We start from the raw sequence: 20358 nt of genomic DNA on the forward strand, positions 1-20358 counted from the left end.
GCCTAACCACGGTGTTGTTCGAGAACGATACGATTGTACACACCTCAAAGTAGTATATTATAGTCAGTTGATATAAAAAAAAACAAAAGATTCACCGCAGCATGCATTTTAACTGTACCACGTAGATATTACACACACACACACACGTATATATATATACATATATATATATATTAATAGAGTACGGATTTTAAAGCAATAAAAAACTAAAATAAAGCACTAAAAAAAAAGCAATAAAGCTGTCTAAATCTTCCAAAAAAGCTTTAAAAAAAGCATTAAAAATAGGTTTTTAAAAAAAATTTATCACAAAAAAAGTATTAAAATTATTTAAAAAAAAAGGTATTATAATAAACTTATTAACAACCCTGCTTCTTCGAGTTTTCATTCTTCCACAATTATTAATCTGTAAATTGAATTTATTCTATTTAAGATAATTTATAAAAAATAAATTAAATAATAGTTATTAAATGATTTTTTTACCTATATCATCGGAGTTGCATTGGACAATCAAAACTTTTTTCAAGTTTTCAAATAAAAATTTTCTACGACGATCGGACAATATATGCTTGTATTTTGAAAAGCTACGTTCGACGTCAAAAGATGTAATAGGAGCAAATTTGTAATGGATTAAATCATCACATGTTAAGTCTTCAGGAAGTTCCTCTCTTAATACTTTTTCGCCTTTTAGAATATTTGATATTATGGTAAGAATTTTAAATCCCGAATTTTTGTTTAGTACATCATCAAGTTTTTTTGTAACCATTTCTCCCGTTTTTCCCAAAGCTTGTTTAATTTGTTGTTTAACCTTTTCTATACAACACACGGATTCTGATAATAGCATACCAGATGTTTCTAAACGTGTAATTTCAGTAGCCAAAAATCCAAAATTACTTTTTATGTAGATTAAATTTTCTTCAATTTCTGGGTTTTCGACTAATTTTTTAGTGTTTTTAATAGCCAGTGCATCATCTGAGTCCAATTGAAGTATAACATTTTTGATATGTAGAAAATGTTCACAATAATAGTTTACGGCATTTAACCAAGTGCTCCAACGAGTAATAATTGGTTCTGGAGGTAGAGGAATACCCGGAGCAAAATTCTTAAACAAATTTATACGGTATGGAGCTTTTAAAAAAACTTTTTTAATATTTGATATTAAACTATTAATTTCTGGAAAATTTATTCTGATCTGTTCTGCCACTCTGTGTAGGCCATGTGCCAAACAAGTTATATGCACCATTTTTGAGTAAAGAACTTGTAAAGATTTTCCTGATTTTACCATATATGGTGCTGCATCCGACACAAAAAGTAAAACGTTGTCATGAAGTATGCCTTCAGGCCATAATATAAAAAGAGATCTGGCAAATAATTTAGATATAGTAGAGTGATTGGCTTTTTCTAACACCTCTGAGTTAAGTAGGAATATTTTTCCAGGATTGTCTACTTCCAATGTACCAATTATAACATTGGCTACATATCGCCCCTCAACGTCAGTAGTCTCATCTATTGACACCCATACATTTTTGTTCCTGACGTAATCTCTAATTTTAATAATAGTATTTGTATAGCATTGATCTATATAGTTTTTTCGAAGCGTAGACTCATCAGGAATAATTTGTTTTGTATGTTTATGCAGAAAATCGCGAAATGTTGGTATACCTATTTAATTTAGTGAGAGGGATATTTGCGGACAAAAAAACATTACACAGTTCTTCGTTGAATGATGACTTCATTGACATACCTGTGACTAGAAGCTGAGATTTTGGTTTTTCTTGTTGATTTCTAATATTTAGCTGCTGGATATGTTTACCTCTAACGATATGTTGTTGAATATTATATTTTTTTTCGGCAGATACTTTAACACCACATACTTTACAAAAAAGTACAGCATTGTCACAAGAAAAAATGTCTTCACCAAATTCTTTTACAAAATTGCGAAGACGAGCACTACAATTAATAATTTTTGGCATTTTGTAAGTGACTATCGGTAAGAATAACGAACTATACGGTGTTGCAACGAAAACTAAACTGTAATTCTGAGTAGATAATTTCCAGAGCAAAAGCAAATTTTTGTGTTTATTGTCGTTTCAAGATAAAATAATTTACTATATTCAATAAGCTATATACGTATCTAAATTACATCGATAAACATACCTATAAATCAAACATAACGAGATAAAATCGATTGAGCCAGCCATATACAATATACGATATTGGAAAACACATTATTTTACAATAAAATAAAAATTAAAAAATACGTTTCAAATACGTTTATTTAGAACACATTTTGAAAAATGTACCAAAAATGCCCAAAAAAGCATAAATATTAAAAAAACGCAAAAAAAGCAAAAAAAAAGCAAAATAAAATGTCGTGCATAGCAGTAATTCAGTATAAATAGAATTTGTAGCTGACATAGCTTCGTTTTAGAGCAATAGAAAAAAAAGGCAAATGCCTTCAAAATCCGTACTCTATATATTAACAACAGAAATAATACATAATATTAGTCATACGGGGGGTTTTTTTTTTTATAATTTATCATAATTATTTACAATCTGTACTAGGGTGCTCAATAAGTAATATTTTTAGTTATGTAATAAAAAAGGATGGTGAAAGACTTGAAGGCGTTTCACATTAGAATCGCATAAACATGAATGCATAACTTAATAGAAGAATACTTCAAAGATTGAGTAAGTCTCTAGGCCATTTGCGTTTGTGGCGTCTTACTGGATTTCCTGACAGATGGTTGAAGTTAATTTGAGCGATATGGCAGCTGTTTGATCGATAGTAGCGAGTTTTAGCTTGTTGACTGATATTGGTAAGAAACTAATTTACGTTGACAGTCATTCGTAAGCTAATGGTTTGTAAAGCTTAAATAGTATTGGTTTTTACTGGTTTGGCTGAACCCCAGAGGGCTATTTTATAGGATCAGATAGGTTTAACTAGGATTTTGTATAATAGTTAACGGTAAGAAATGTTAATTTTTATTTCATGAGTGATCTAAGGATATGTAGGTGGCTGTTCAGTTGTTTGCATTTGTTTTTTAAGTGTGGATCTCAGATGAGTCTTTTGTCAAGCAGTAGACCGAGGTATTTTATTTATCTTGCCTGAGGTATGATTATATTGTTAGTTATGGAAGGAGGTGGGGAGGATTTCCCGGTGGGAAGCAAATGTTCTATGAGTTGATTTGAAGTCGTTGATTTTAATTTCCCACGAGTTGAATCAATGGGTTAGGTTGTTCAGATGGTTTTGTAGTGATATTGTCCTGATAATGGTGATGTCAAAGCTTGAGATATCTGCAGTGAATAGTGCATAAATAGAAGGAGCAATGTTGCTTCCATGTGGGATACTGGTTGAGATTATTTGTGAGCTGGATAACGTTGTTTCTAATTTGATTTTGAACTTGTCATTTAGGTAAGATTTGAAAAGCATGTAGTGAAACACCGGAATTTTTTTTTTAAGTCTGAACAACAAGCAGCCATGCCATACAGTATCAAATGCCTGTATTACGTCTAAGAAGATACATGAGTCATCCATAGTTTTAAACGAATGTAGGGCACTGTACGGTATGAAATCAGGTATGCACTAGTGAGATAACTGCGCAATCATTTAGGTTTAGTCACTTTATCATAGTATTTTAGGCATGTAAAATATTTAAATTTTTTTTAGAACAATATGTTTATGCCATCCTGAATTGTCACTTGTATGGCCTGGACTTAATGTTCGATGCAACACGGTGAAAAAATATAAATACATATATGTAGTAGAAACGCTTAATTAAATTGAAACGGTTTTTTCAACTTTCACGAAGGGCTGATTAAAATAATAACTTTATTGTGGTTGTATCATGTATGTATTCGAATCGATGACGAATCCTGTACATTTCCATTCGCAGACTATTGTGCTATTGTGCAACACGATACGAATGCAAATATAAGTGCACTTTATATGCAGACGTATCATATATATATTTATATATTATACTGTTACGTTTAGGTGCAGCAAATTATAGTGATACTGTACTGCATGCGTTGTGCAATGAAATTAAAGTCTTAACAGTTTGTTACGGCCGAGCGGTGACATGCACGAGAAAACCGTTTAATTTTTTTTAACTTTAACATAAACGGCGGCCGTACAAATAGCACATGTTGCTTTGTTTTTTATAATTTTTTTAGAAATTGCTCCCGAAATCTGAATAGGTTACAATGAACAGGATTTTTTTCAATACTTCGAGTCCATCATATAATCAAACCCGTACAACAGTACTATTTTGTACGGACATTGGAGAGTTTTGTGCGAGTTCTTCCTGTGTAATTGTACAAGTAGGATCGTAAATCAAACAGATATATACCTTTGCGTGCACGTTTACTCATATAATACTATACACGAACACACCCCTCTATCTCTCACTCTCTCTCACTCACTCACTCGATGTTCGATTGGTATCAGATTTTAGTACATCGTCGTGTGTATTATATTCATATATGTTTGTCTTGCAAGTCCGATACGTATAAATATATATAATGTATATGAAATATAGTCACATATAACAGGTTTGGGAAAGTGTACAGGTATGCATATGTGTATAATAATCGAAAATTGTACCCATGTATAAGATATGTACAAGGTTTTTTTTCCTATTGCGGTATGTACCGAAAAATGTGCGTGTGCGATAAAAATACGAAATTTTATACCTTACGCTTGCATAGTGGGCGCTTGCGTGTATATCGAATCTGTAGATTTGTTGTGTGCACACTCGAACGAGATTCAATATTGTGGTCGCGCGCGTATATTTATTATAATATAATATGTTCAGTGACACAAGGAACAATGTGTTTCCGTCTCTATTGTAATATATATTATACTGTACACAGAATACACACAATATGTAAACCTACCTATCATATTGTAATTGTGTTACACGAATATTATTTTTAACACCTACGGTTTGCATTTTAATTTTTTTTCATCCAGAGCGTTCATGTTCTATCGCTAAAATTCGATGTTTCAAGCCCTTTAAGAAAACAGTGCTCAGTTGTAACACACGTTTAATTTTCTTTATTCGGTAAAATACGCACGTCTACATGTAGATTATAATGATATAAGAATAAAACACATATTTTATCGATATTATTAATATCCGTCCATATGTGTACTTAAATGAGTGTATGTTATTAGTTGAAAATGATCAAACGATAAGTTAAAATTCTTGGCACGATCGCTTTTCGATTTTGATTCAAGATCTTATCAACTTGTATATCATAATTTTTTGTATATGTAGCAAGGTTAGCATAATCTTGTATTGATGCATGATCTTGGTGATCCATAAATGCTCCTTAAATCAGTTTTAATGATTTCAAAATATAAATATTTTACTGGCATAATAAATACTAAAAAAAAAAAAAAATTAAAACTATCAAAATTCTCTAGAACCATAATAATGCTATATTTGGTTCAGATTCGTTACTAACTATGCAAAGAAATGCATATTATATGTATAATGTAAATAAAAAATGGTTTCTCATACATATTAATTTGAATTTTTATCTAGGTAAATATAATCTAAACTCAATACGAGAGAAAATAAGAGAGATTCATCCCCTGTATAATAAAATATAAGTTCCTCAACTTTTGGTTTATACAAAAGAATATATTTAATTACTTTTCAAATATTGTCAATCGAATTTTTTTAAACGATCGCTTACTATACGCTTACATATACAGTTGTAATATCAAACTCGGTGAAAACCAATACAATACGATACGTTACACCTAAATTAGTTGTAATTTGAAAATTATTCTTATTTCTGTCATTGTAACGATGTGTTTTATAACGAGTTTCACACCTGTAACCTTAAGTACAATATTATTCATAAGCTTTTAGTTGTCAGTTGAAAGTTTTTGAAAATTTAATATTAAAAGAAAGTGTACATGACTTTTGATAATAGAAATTAAAAAATAGATGGTATGGTTTTGAAATATGTAGTCAACAGTTTTTAATATAGTTATAAATTGTACTTTAATTGTTTCCTCTGTAATACTAGTAGTATCATACTTGGTAGTTTCTAATATACGAGTATATATTGTTCTTTTTAGTTTAATCAAGCTGTCATTTTCAACTTTAAATTATATACTTACCATGCCAATTTTTAACCCTTTTAAATTCATGCGATAAATATCGATTGGAAAAACACTGTATATTGTAAACAACGTATACGCCATAAAAAAAAAAAAAAAAAGAGGTCACTCCAATTTAAACATTTTACTACAAAAATATCATATTTCTTACACTAATAGAATCTTTTTGGGGGGTTATCTGTAACATGACAAATTTGAGTTCACTAGATTGACATATATTATATATTGAGTGTTAATCTAATGTAATAATATTAGTATTTATATTCACGAAATAGTCATCGCTATAGTGTATTTCTACGGCCGCCTAATTAAATAATCTTCCTTATATATATATAAATACATATATACGTCCTGTAACGACGACAGTTTCCACCATTAATCTGCGCGACGTCTGAAAATGTATTATCAATATGTACCATCCAACCTCAAGTAATAGGTCACAACATGCCAATGGAAGTCGTTTTTTTTCTTTTCCAACTACATAGCCGATTCATTCATTGTCCGACCGGAGTCTTTTTATAATAATTTAACATCTAAACGGTTGTCACTGAAAACGTGGTCAAGTGGAGGTAGACAAACGAAAGAGTTTTTATTATTATTTTATATGTGTATATTATAAATAGATCTAATACAATACTCCCTAGTTTTCATTTTCATTTATATATATATATATAAATTTATACATCTCCGTTACCGTAACTCGGGTATATAATGGTTGAAAATATTAGAATTATTATATGAGACTATGAGATATGTCAATCGTAACGGTCAGGAGTCGAATCCTGGCAGTGATCGAAAAAATAGGATCATTGAATTATTAATATAATTTATACCACTATTAGAGACAAGAAACATTATAATTGTATCTATATATATATATATAATAACATTGGAACAACTAATTTAAAAGCCTTACAGAGTTTGGGGTGTGCGCATGTCGTAGGAATGAGCGAATACATAACTCGTGTAGGTTGAATACTTCATACGCACACACACGTACATGCATATACTTAACGTTACAAAAATCGTTATTAAGAATACATACATATAGATGAGTTATATAAGGTGTAAATAATTCAGAATTTTTTTTTCGTTTCCGTTACACGAGACGCAATCAAACGAAATCGTTGATGCGGTCGCGTTTTTATTTTGGCCGGGGAGACGTGGAAAATCTATATTCTAAAGCGTATGAGTGTTTCATGAAAATAAATATATTTATAAACTAAAATTCAATATCATATGGTTGAAATTTTGCGTTTCCGTGTCTACACATTATTTTGTGTATTAGCGTGCGTTTGTTAATTTTAACACGAGAAATGTCGGCCCGATGACCATTGTAATCCGTTGCTCGTTTTGTATGTTTGTTAATGTACATTTTGTGAAATTTACCAAATCGTGATCGCCCAGGTTTACAAATGCGCATAGCTATGCAATTTTTCCTGACGATTATATATGATTTGAATAAAATAAAACTTTGATGTGGGTCGTTAGCTCAGAGTTCTTCTCGGCCGACAGCACGGAGGTCAATCTAATGTGTGTGGATCGGGTACGGGAAGATCGCGGTATTTTTCTCCTCGGAGTCAATATTTCGGTGGCTCTTTGAGATTTGAGATTTTATTTAATGTTTGTCTGACCTACTTCGGAGTAAACTTATGTTTCAAGTTTTGACTCGTGCACGAACAGTTTATTTTTATTTTTTTATTGCACTTAATTTTTGTGCTAATTTACTGTTTAGTAATAACCGTTTTCGTTATAAGATTTAAAAGTTACACGAAAATACACGTCACACACACAGGGGCGGTTTCACAATCAAAGAACTGTGAGTCAGGCTGTTTTAAGAGACTATTTATTTGTGCTGAAACTGGATTATAAATGTATACCTTGTAACAAAAAAAAAAACAACATGATCATAAATGTGTGTTTTTATATTTATTCACAATTATTATTTAAAACATTTACTTAAATTTTATTTTATGTCGGATTGCGTCTTACATAAGCTCCGTCAAAGATATGTTTTACTGTACTATGCAATTAAACCAGTAGCATAATTTGATGGGGGAGGAGGAGGTGGTCACTGGAGTATTTCCCCATCTAGTATTAACTTTAATTTTTAGTTAGCATACTTAAAAAATGTAAGAAGTCTTCAACAGGTCAATTTTGTCAACAAGTATTAACTGTGGATCGGCTGACCTCCTAATCCCCCGATTCATTTTTGGTCACATTTGGTCAATCGGTAATTCGATTATGTCATGATCATTATATATTTTGTTATAGTTTAAAGCTCTTGTGTTTTCTCCAAAGTCCGGTTGTTCTTTTAAGCATACAATACAACCGTAAAAGTGAAAATCAAACAATAAGAGTAGTGTGTAACAACTGAAAAGGTTTGAATTACATTTTTTTTTCGTCAAAACTATGAATTTGTCATATACACGGGAATGAGAGAATGGTTCAAACGGGAGCTGTTCTCCTGTGTCTAGAATTATCTAAAATGATATTTACGACATTCCGCAACATACTTTATTATAGTATCGTGCACAGATAATACGAGGCGACCGGACGGTTTCCCTCAAGGTTCGCGTATTATGCCGTAGTATGTCTGTTTATTCCGTATCGCGGGAGACGCGACTCCGCAGGCCGGATACAGAGAGGGTGTCGGTGGGGCAGATGATGATAGCGGATAGAAGGAGGGTTGGAAAAGGCGAACGGATGAGCGGGAGGATTGGGGATGCTACGGAGAATGCACGATACGCGTGCAGGCGCGCATGGGGCGCGAAAGGATTATGGCGGCGGCGCACAATTAACTTTTAGGCCTTTGGTTTCGGATCGCGCAGCGAAAATTGCTTCCGTTTGGCGGCGCGCGTGGTTCGACATCGCGCCCAGAACGGAGGGTCGGAGTGCGAAGGGAGAGTAGGGCAAGCGCATCGCGGTGGGTACAGGTTAAATTTTAGAAGGACGTGCGGGAGGTGAACGAGGTGATGTTAGCGGTGGCAGTGCGCTTGTAGGGTCGATCGGCTGTCTAAGTCGGGCAGGAGAAAACGCAATTACTACGAAGGAAAAAAAAAAAATAGAAAAAATATCGTAAAAAATACCGAGCAGAACCCGAGAGCAATCACTTCCGGATTTTCCGGGTTCTCGTCCAAGTATGTATATACACGTACGGATGAACGTATAACTCTACCGCCGCCATCGCCGCCACCTCCGCACCTATAAAATGAAATTCGAATTCGCACGGAACGGTTAAAACCGATTTATGACCTGTTTAAATTTTGCCCATGCACTGTCAGTCACCACCACCACCACCCGAGTGCTCCGTGTTTTATGTGCAGCTGGTGATGTACGAACGATCCCGCTGTATATCACATGCGTATATATGAAAGTACAGGTTCGATGAAGTCGCGTAATGTCATTCGAACGGAGACTGTGTAGCCGATGATGGAAAAATATGTAGGCCAAATGCTGTGCGAGGGGAGCAGTGAGGCGTATTCCGGAGTCGTTTCTCCGTCAAACTGCCGCTCGCACCGATACGCTGCTGTAATACTTGCTACCGCAGCAATACACTGTTCCACATTTTCGCGTCTTCCCCTAATCCCTTGTACACATACACACACGCACACCACCACACGATTTTACATGAAATGGAAGGGCGTGGAATATTCGTAATCGGGTCACTATAACGCGGGACTTTGCCAATCGCGGACGAGACGTCGTCAAGTGTTTCCTGATGCGCCTTATATTGCACCTATATGCACACTAGCGATTTATTATTCATATATATATTATTTGAGTTCGTAGCGTAACCGAATCAGATATATTTGTATTATTATAATTATATCTCATATCAAAACGTAGGCCGATGAATTTCCCACCCTCTGTTTGTGGAAACTAGCCTAAATATTCGTCGTCGGTCGCATTCGTGTAGTGCACAGGCTATAATAGCTAACCTATGCTCGAAAGAAAGTTCTTGGGTTTTGCGATGAATACAAATCAAAACTATATTTTTTGCAGTGTTTTACGTATTGTTGAAAACATGCGTCAAATCGAGATTCGAACGATCTCCGTACATCGTACACATAAGCTGCCATAATTGTGTTGGGAAACTACGTCATACAAATGAAAAACTTCGATTCTGTTTACCTGTGTGCCCGCAACGTGTTTTTATTTTAATTCAATTCGTAGACTCTAACCGTCGTTTTATCCCTGAAAAATACAATCTTCACGACTATATTTTGATTATTACCACGGCAAAATGGTAATGTCAAAATGTTTTCTAGCTGCTACAACTTTAATATAATATTGTGCAATCTTTGAACGAGGAAATAAATAAATAAATATATATATATATATGTATGAATACCCGTATTATTAATTTTGCCAATTATTATTTTTTTTTTTTTTAACAAGGACACCACTCATATTTGTTTCGCATTACTATACATTATAATTAATACATTGGCTGTAATTATTGAATAATCGTAACATGTTACATAGTAACATATTATATTAAAAAATGTAGGTATCTGTGTATTATATTAAATTTGAATATACTTTGATCTTATTAAGTAAAAACAACTGTTTCTGACGCTGATTCCGATGAGTGGTATAAATCCTTTGTTTCTATTAGTTGTATTTAATTGTACCTGTATACACCCGTATTTGAATCATCAATCATAAATCATAGCATTCGAAAAATAATTCGAAGCGAAGGTCAAAGCAATGCATATTTTAAAAATTAAAAACAAAAACAATTAATCACTATGATTATTCGTGATAATAATCTATTTTGTCGTATTTTACTCTTTAAAATAATTAAAAATAAATGCTACAGCACTAAATCTTTACATTATTTATTACTCGGTAAAATAGATTTAGGATTAGCCTCATGTTAAATGCTTAATCAGCACAAAAAAAATTAATTACTTTATCAAAATAAATGTGAATGATATGCAGGACAGTAAATTATAATGCTCTTTTCAGTTTTTTCCGTGAGTTTGTAAAAATACTTAGAAAATCGAAAAATTACCCGAGTAAAGTATTTTTTCGTGATTATCATTCGTGATCAATGTCCAATCTTTAGAGTTGTTGCTTGAAATGTTGGGTGCGGATTCTTTATCCGAAAAAGTGTTTCAAAAGAAACATAGACTCACGAACATTATTTGAGTGCACAATGGATTATAATATTATGTCCGTCTAAAATATAATCTGAAGAACTACTAATACTCTGTATGAAAATTTTGATCGTTAAAAGCTTAATATTTTTTTTACTTTTTCCTATTACATTTATTGTTTTTTTTTTTCAGTTTTATTTGAATTATTTACGTTTACACATATAGGTAATATTATATGCACTTTACAGTATCCAAATAAGTTACGTATATGTACGATGTAAAATACGAACAGGTTAAGTAAACGAGTTTGTACACCGACCATGATGGGTCTGAATGTTTTACACTTGATTATTTTCTTCTGTTTCGATTTCATATCGTAAATTTCATTTGATCAACGTATAAAATATTATTTAATTATTATTTATTATACGGACATTGTAAATTTGATTAATTTACAATAAACATATTTTCTATGTTATAATATATTAAAATGACATGTATGTATGTATACATTAATAAACCTATTTCCATTTACATAGTAATCACAAAGCTTTTCAACGGATAATCGAAAAGTGTCGTTGTTCGAAAATTAGATGAGATTTATATTTGCATTATGTTATACCGGCGCGCGACGTTATGTAAGGTGTACTGCGCTTGCGTAATAACCTCATGCGTGCAGACCAAACAGACAAAGATAAATAATATTTTAATCGGTTATCTTGTTTTAATGACACCTATATGGCTATACGCTTGATGTCGCGGAACTAGTGCGAAACAAAACGCGAATGTTTTACGTACGTGCGCCAGTTCGTGTATATATTATAACAATACAGGTATATACTATATACTTGTGGCTTGGATAAAAACTAAATTGATCTTAATTCGGTGAAATAAAGTTGTAGAGTAGTCATCGTACAATATACATATCATTTGTAATGCTTTTAATTTTTTATAATATTTTAAGTGCGTTTCTCAAGAACAATTACGACAAATTTTTAGATAAATTCGATGTAATATTATAAGTTTTAAAATATTTAAAAAAAACCATCACCTAAACCATTCGTTTCTGATTCAAGTTACCAGAATTATTATCAAATATAATCAGCAACGATGGGCAAAATGAACTAAACGAGTATTCTTAACAGGATTTGAATAAAACGTTTGTTGAAACTTAATTAACATTTTTGTTATAGTTAGTTTAAACATTCTATGATTCTATTACTAAAATATAATAGCCGGTTGTTATTTTATCTTGATTATTAGTAGCGCTAATAATGCATAATGACGCATAAAACAAATACGAATAAATAAAAAAATTAAATGTAAATAAGTACATACTACATAGGATCCTGATCAGAGTATCTCATTTGAGAAATTAAAAAGATAACTTTTTTGCCATATTATTTTATTATCAGTTAGTAGAATTAAATGTTTAAATAAGAATTTGATAATTACTTCAACTTAACAACTATATAGTCCATCTTTAAGCTGGATGTACACTGAAAACACTGTAGCCACAGTAGTAGAGCGGTAAAGTAATGAAATAATAATACAACAATAATAAATATAATTATATGATCATAAAAAAGAACAATTTTATTAGTACAAAAATTGACCTCAAAGAAGTTTGTATTATTATTAAAAATAATATTTTTGTACAGAGTAAAATGAACGACAATTCGAAAGTTGTAATAATAATAATAATAATAATAATAATAATAATAATAATAATTATAAGAATAATATAATAATACAATAATTATCGTATTACATATTATTTCAATAAAAGTAATAGCTAAAAACGAAAGGGTACAAATTAGAAAAAAATATTTTGTTTTATCATGAAATACACAGTTAGGACTACATGATGTTTGAGACTTAGAAAATAATTAGAAAAAAACATGGTACATCAATTTATTTAAAAAAAGACTATATTTATAGCCTATATTTTAAAAATATGTTTTTTTTTAATGAACACAAATTATTTGATTATATTAATATCAATAACAATATACAACATTAAATCCATGAGTTCCGTAACGCTTTGTTTTATACTCAACTCCCCCCAGGAAAATTACAAATGCAAGTAAATACTATAAATGTACGTAATACTACGATATTTATTTTGGAATGCTTAACTGTCTTTTATTTAAAACAATTTACGAAAAACTGGAAACAATATATTTGCTTGGGTTTAGTGGTTTATTGGAATGTAAATCGATATTATCATTCCTAATACTCGTATTTGAAAGCGGCCAAATGAGTATAATCAAAGCACAACGTTCCTTTAAATATGAAAAAAATAACTACCTAAAGTCGTAATGATATGATTAGAGTTTTCGTATAAAAAAAAAAAAAAAATTAAAATAATTAAATCAAAAACCAAAACATAATTAGACTTTCTCATAATAAACTTATGTAAATCGAACAATAAAGTTTTATTTTTAAACATTTGCTCGTTAAGTAAATTATGGTTTTCCTCGAGACACATTTAAAAGGAACAATAATACAAAATAATAGTCTTAAAAGTTATTCAATTTTTTTTTATGTACAAATAGAAGGGATTTAAAAAAAAAATAAATAAAACGATGACCTTATGTATATAAAACGAATAAAACTTAATAAATTAAATGTTTGTTCATATGGAACACGCGATTAAAAATTAATCAATTAAACATCCGTATCAAAGGGCTTGACCATCAAATATTTTAGTACACGCATACTACTATTCATATTTTTATGGCACAAACATTTCTATGCGGTTTTTTTCATGTATGTAATACACATGTATTATATAATAAGGTATATGTATACATATACATGTATACTAATATATCATATCCCTCTGGTCCGTGTGTATCAATTACCATTTATTTTGGATTAAATATCATATGTACTACATACGTAAGAGCTTATAATATTATAATCAATATATTTATATGCATATATCTATAATAATAATAATAATAATAATAATAATAATATATATATTGAAGTTTTTTACTTATTTACAATAAAATATATGGGTGAACCTTTACAACCAAAAATATTTGTAGATTTAAACTACTATGGCGTAGTGCAATAAAATTTACTTTAGAAAACGTAAATATTTTTTTTTTCATAAATTACAAAAGAAAAAACACAACGTAAACGAATATAACATTTTTTTAATTTTTTTTTTTATCACAAAGTCGCCGCTAGATAACAAATGTTTGGTTTTCATTACCATCAGCAATTTAACGAATTATGATGTTCTAAGTAAAAATTGCACTAACCGATTACATTTTTTTTTCTTTTTTTATAGAATAAGTTACCGAAAAATAAAATGAAATGCAAAACAAACAAACAAAAACCTACCGTTCGTCTAATTCTATGAGTATAAACTTAATGGTCGATCGTAAAGAGTCTGTACAACAATTTACACATACTGTCACGTGTATACATACACACCACTTATTATTCACATTCATATTTATACTAATATGCGAATGATTACTTAATCGAATTGTTCCCAATTATTTATTACAAACGAATCGTTTCATTACCTCATTACGGTGCCATGGTCTAGTCGCCGTTTTCCGTTTCGGCCACATGTTCCGGCGAAAAATCCGACGTCCGGTCGCCCACAGCTTTGTTTTGTTCTGCATCGTTCAGCTGTTCCGGACCGGCCGGCGAATCCGGTCCCGGCGGCTGCTGCTGCTTCTCGTCTCCATCGCTGTCCGTGGCAGAGTCCCTGCAGGATTGTGGCGTTGCCGCACGGTCCTCAGCGTACAGGCCTGTGCCGTTCTCGTCGGCTAGCGACCGGTCGTCTATGCGTTCCGGACTGTCGTCGCCACCGGCCCCGGACGATCCCTTAACGGCCGCCTGGGCCTTAGCCGCTGCGGCGGCCGTCTTGAGTCCAGTTTCCAGGCTGGACCGTATGATGCCGTCCAAGAAACTGCCGTTGTCCGTACCGTCGTACAGATTTTCGGCTACCTCGCGTGCGTTTTTGCCAAGGCTGGCGATGGCCGCGGCTGCTTGGTGATGATGATGCAATCGCGATTCGGCCGGCATGCGCTGCATCATCGAGATGGGTGGGAAGCTCACCGAGCCGCGTGCAAAGTCGATGGGAACGTGAAACGGGTTCGGGGCCCAGAACGGGAACGACGGCTGGAATGGACCTACCGGGCCGCCGGCGTCGAACATCTTCAGCCCATTGGGCGCCTGCAGCTGTGGCGGAGGCGGCGGCTGTTGCGACGGGAACACGTGCGTGGGGAGCTTGGCGGCTAGCGGTGTCGTGGACGATGCCTTATCTACGGCTGACCGGACCGACGACGACGGCAGGTCAGACGACGATTTCTTCCGGTCCTGTTCGGTGACCACGGAGGACACCGAAGACGCGGATGGCGGGTTCTTCGGCTCGCGTTTCCTGGGTCGCATCAGATGCCTCTCCTTGACCTTGTACTCGAGCGTCGAGTGCGGCACGCCGTAGTACGAGCCGGCCCGGTGCACGCTCATCTCGCCCCGCTGCACTGCGCGCACTGCCTCCACAAGGCTGTCCCGGTCGTAGTTCCGGTACTTGCCACGTTTCGGTCTTGTGCCCTTGCCACCGGCCGCCGCCGCCGCGGCCGCAGCAGCCGCAGCCGCCGCCGCCGAATTGGACGATGACGAAGACGACGAGCCACCCACGTGAAAGCCGCTGCCGCCACTGGACGAATTAGTCACGACCGACGCGGACTTGGTAGGCGTGGGCACCCGTTTCCGACAGTCGTCCAGCAGGTTGTTGTTGTTATGGTTCCTGACCATTACGGGACTGCCTGACCCGAATACGGCTGCAGCAGCGGCTACGGCCGAGGGCATGCCCTGCTGCTGGTGGTGCTGGTGCTGTTGCTGGTACTGATGGTAGGCGCGGGCGAATGACTCGACCGCGGGTATAGGCGGTGGCAGCGGCTGATCGGCCGCCGATTGGAACTTATGCGTGATGCTTTTTGCAATCACTTCCCTCATGTTGATCGAGTGTTTGCCACCACCACCACCACCACCGCCGCCGGACGACGAGGGCGGCGAGGACGTATCGCTCCGCACGCTGTTGGCGCGTCCCGGGGACCGCGGTTCCCGGCCACCGGCCGCTTCGTATTCGGACCCCTTGGCCCCGGGCACCGGCTTATACTGCGGAACCTTCAGTATGACGGACTGATTCGAGTCGTCGTCGTTGCTGCGACCCGTGTCCATCGGTTCGAACGAGCTGCACCCGTTCGACGGCCACCGTCTCGGGTCCAACGACTTGACACCATACCGCTGCTGCTCATCATCAAGCATCTTGCGCATCATCTCCTTGACGGTGAATTCTTTAAGAAAGTCTTGTTGGTGCTGGGACGGCTGCTGCTGCGGTGGCGGTGGCGGGCTGTCGCGCGCGGGTAAGTGCGGTGAGCCGAGCGCGGCTGACGGCGACGCGTTCGCCACCGACTGGGACAACAGCTGCGCCAGGTACGTGCCCATGTGCTGCGGGTCCAACGCCACGGCGGCTGCGGCGGCCGCGGCCGCTGCGGGCCACAAGTCCGCGGTCACGGGTGGTTGCGGCAACCTGGCGGCCGACGGAGATGGTGACCGCCGCACGGTATCCGCCGTGCCGTCCGCTCCGCCGTGATGATATTCCGTCCTCAGTTTATTGTTGGTGTAGTGCTGCAGGAACAACCGGAGCGTTTCCGTGGAAGGCACGGCCTGCTGTTGCTGCTGCTGTTCCGTCGATAACCGGATCAGTTCTTCGATGGTCATGTACGGCGTCGCGGACTGCCTGCAGGCGGGTTGCGGGACGCGGTTCGACTGCTGCTGCGGCTGCGGCTGCTGCTGGCGATGCGGTGGTTGGTGTACGTGGTGTTGTTGGTGGTGCTCCCTGTTGTCCGTTGTCGATTTGCTGAAATCGTCTTCACCCGCGGACGTCGTGTCTCGGTCGTCCTCGTCGTCCTCTTCTAGCAGCTCGGCGCTGACCACTGTACCAGGGTCATCCACGCCAGCCGACACGTCCCTGATACCTCCACCGCTGTCCCGTTCCAGTGCCAGTTGTTTGTACACCTTGTTCCTGAGCGTCGACCTCGGGATACCGTATATGACAGCCGCTCTCCTCGTGCCCAGCTTACCGCTCTGAATGTCCCGGAGCGCGGCTTGCAGCTCGTCCTCCGTGTACGTCTTCCTCCCGGCCATGTGACTGGTTTGTTTTGTTGTCTTCAACCTATTCCAAAAATTATGTTGGTTTTAATAAAAACAGCGAATTTTTGCTGTAAACATTTCTTTCCCCCAGATCGTCCTGTTCGGCAACCTTATGTGCGTTGCAGCGTAGGTTTTCGTTCATTAACCTTAATTTACACACATAACAAATATTCACGAGATTCCACGCAAACGGTGTTTTTGATCGTGTATTGAAATATTTCAAATTAAAACTTAATAAATCAGAATAATCATTATTATTAAGGTACCTAGGTTGGATTAGGTTAATATATCGTATTATTGAAACAATGAACAGAATTCTAAGAGCAGGTCTTTTAGAGTCTAAAAGGAAAGTCTAAAATTTAGACGATGAAGCGTGTGCTTTATGGCCGTACCGCGTTTGTACGCGTATTCATGTTTTGGAACCTGTAAAACCCCAAAGCGCGTATCTATTCCCACTTAAAGGTTAAGGTACACGTAAAAATTCCGTGTAGGTACTGTCAACATAATTTATGGAAAATATCAACTTGTGAGGAGTTATTTAAAATGCAAGGTTAACCTAATACGGTGAAAAGCAAATACACTTAGTTATTTAATAATGTGCACGCCATTCATGAGGATGGATTTACTGATTACATGTATTGCTTTGATTGAGTTCCATACGTGGAGTGCATACCAAACATCAGAAACGTTATTATCATGTTCCATCTACCAAGATAATTATGTCGTGCCGTTGTTCATTTGTTTATCCTTAACACACACACATATACACACCTGTCCATTTAAAATTAATGATCTTACCTCATTTACCATCCTGCACGTTCTAATTTTGTAAACGGTTATAATTACTACACAATGTTATACGATTCATTTTCTCGGTTTACCGTCTAAACATGTTCACCGCGGATTCGTAAACATTGTTGGTCAATGCATTTGTATACGAAAAATACATAAAATAACGTATAATATGTATTTATCATATATAGCCTTTGTGCTTTTCGTACCCACTACGACCGCACACATTGGATAAAACAACCGACCATATTATCATCGTAAAATAGTGATCGGATGTCTGCATGAAACACACGCACATGCTTATTTACGAACTCATAAAACCGAAACGTACTTATAAATGGCATAAATCTCATTTAAGACATGCGTGTATTCGTATTCGTTATGTCTTGCTTGCAAGTATAGTGACTATTACAATGCGATCACTGGATGATTCCGCAAACAGGACACACTATTAATAAACGAAACTTTGGGATTTCTGACAAGAAAACGTAACATTAGGGAAAGGATTCGGATGAATTACGTTGAATGACGCCATGATTTATAGTATCATTAGTGTGCTGATATTTCGATGGTCGTTAAAATTATGTTACATCGAAATTCGTCGGATCAAAAAGTTGTGCGTAGACGACGTTAACTCTTTCGGTTACACCATATTCGTACGTAGTGTATCCCAATTCTATGTACAACTTTTTTTTCTTTTAATTAATTTGTATTTTTTCTGTACATATACACAGTGTAAAGCTGGGTTAACACAGGTTTCGTACTTGACCGAGACACAAAGCAAGTTGCTAAATCGAGTACTAAATTGCGTGTAGTGCGTGTCTAAACATAATATAGTAAAATTGATTATTGTTCATTCTACCGATGAGCTTTGTAGGAATGTAGCAGTACCAAAGTCAATGTAATTTTATCATTATTATAATATTTTTTGATAAATTTGTATTAAAAGTTGTTTTAGTTAAGTTTTTCTTTGTCTTAACTTGTGATAAGATTAAGTATTTTTATAGTATTATTAGAAAAAAAAAATATTTCTGATTATAAATAAATGTTTAACACATTCGACTTATATTCAATAGTTAGGTTATATCAGATTATTGTAACTGCATACCTGCAAAAGTATTACAATATTTGTTACTAATAAAGTATTACTGACTGATTATTATGTGGATATTTTCACAAAAAGAAAAATGAAGCAACTTGCTTTGGCGACTCAGCCAAGTACTAAACCCCTGTGAGCCCAGCCTAAGCTGTAGAATATCGTCGCTATGAATAAAAAAAACACGTAACAGCACTCACTTAAACACGTTCCGGTTGCCGGCGTTGAGCGACGGGTTTGCATTGAGCGATTGGTGCGGTAGGAACGTGGACGGGCTCGGTATTAGGTTGTGAAGTTTGTTCATCATGTCCGTAGCTATGAGATCTGGCGTGAACGGGTTGACGGCGGCCGCGTTGGCCACGTTTTTCAGCTCGGACGACGGCGTGGACGAAGCGCTCGGGCACGTCGGTGTGGACGTCGCGGACGAAGATGACGCGTTGCCCGTCGCCGAGCCGTTGTTGTTATTGTTGTTGCTATTGCTGTTACTATTGCTGCTGCTGCTCTTGGCGCTGAGATCGAGCGGCTGGTCGAGCGGCTGTTGGTGGTGGTGCTGCGGCTGGCCGTGGCGGTGGTGGTGTGGGTCGGCCGGTGACCTGCCGCTTGCGGACGCAGCGGCTGCGGCCGCGGCAGCTGATGCTGCGGCTGCGGCGGCAGCGGCTGCGGCGGCCGTGGTCTCTTGCAGCCTCAGCGTGGCGGCGGCCAGCAGCCATCTGGGCAGGCCGGCGGCCGCGGCCGCAGCGTCCAACGCGCCAGGCGATGGAGGTCCGGCCGCCGCCGGTGCTGCGGTCGCCGACGAGGGAGACGAGTTGTTCAGCGACGCGACTGCTGCCATTGCGGCTGCGGCCGCGGATGAGGCGTTGGGGAGCAGCAGCAGTGGCGGTGGTGGCGACCGGTCATCGGCGCGATACGGCTCTGAAGCCGCCGGTGGCGGAGTGGACGACGGCCGTCTGCCCGGCTCCGGTTCCGGACTCTCTGCGCTGCGACTGCCGCCGCTCAAGCTTCCCGTTTCAGACGATGGCTCCTGCGAACACAACAGACACTGT

The 20358-nt window shown here is 36.9% G+C and overlaps 1 protein-coding gene and 1 pseudogene across 3 annotated transcripts in view; both read right to left on the reverse strand.

The window, feature by feature from the left end:
* Positions 1-313: 313 nt before the first annotated feature.
* On the reverse strand, positions 314-2271 carry LOC112684090 (annotated as a pseudogene).
* Positions 2272-14237: 11966 nt separating this feature from the next.
* LOC112684070 (mushroom body large-type Kenyon cell-specific protein 1-like) overlaps positions 14238-20358 on the reverse strand; it is a 43743-nt gene continuing 37622 nt past the window's right edge. For all 3 annotated transcript variants that reach the window (XM_025555373.1, XM_025555372.1, XM_025555370.1), the window contains 2 exons: positions 19516-20336; positions 14238-17449 (listed from right to left, as the gene is read on the reverse strand). In XM_025555373.1, the coding sequence (XP_025411158.1) occupies positions 14806-17449; positions 19516-20336 (3465 nt within the window). In that variant the 3' untranslated portion in view covers positions 14238-14805. The remainder of the gene's footprint in view (positions 17450-19515; positions 20337-20358) is intronic.

The sequence above is a fragment of the Sipha flava genome, unplaced genomic scaffold, assembly GCF_003268045.1.
Source record: "Sipha flava isolate LNK unplaced genomic scaffold, YSA_version1 240_pilon_pilon, whole genome shotgun sequence".
NCBI lineage: Eukaryota > Metazoa > Arthropoda > Insecta > Hemiptera > Aphididae > Sipha > Sipha flava.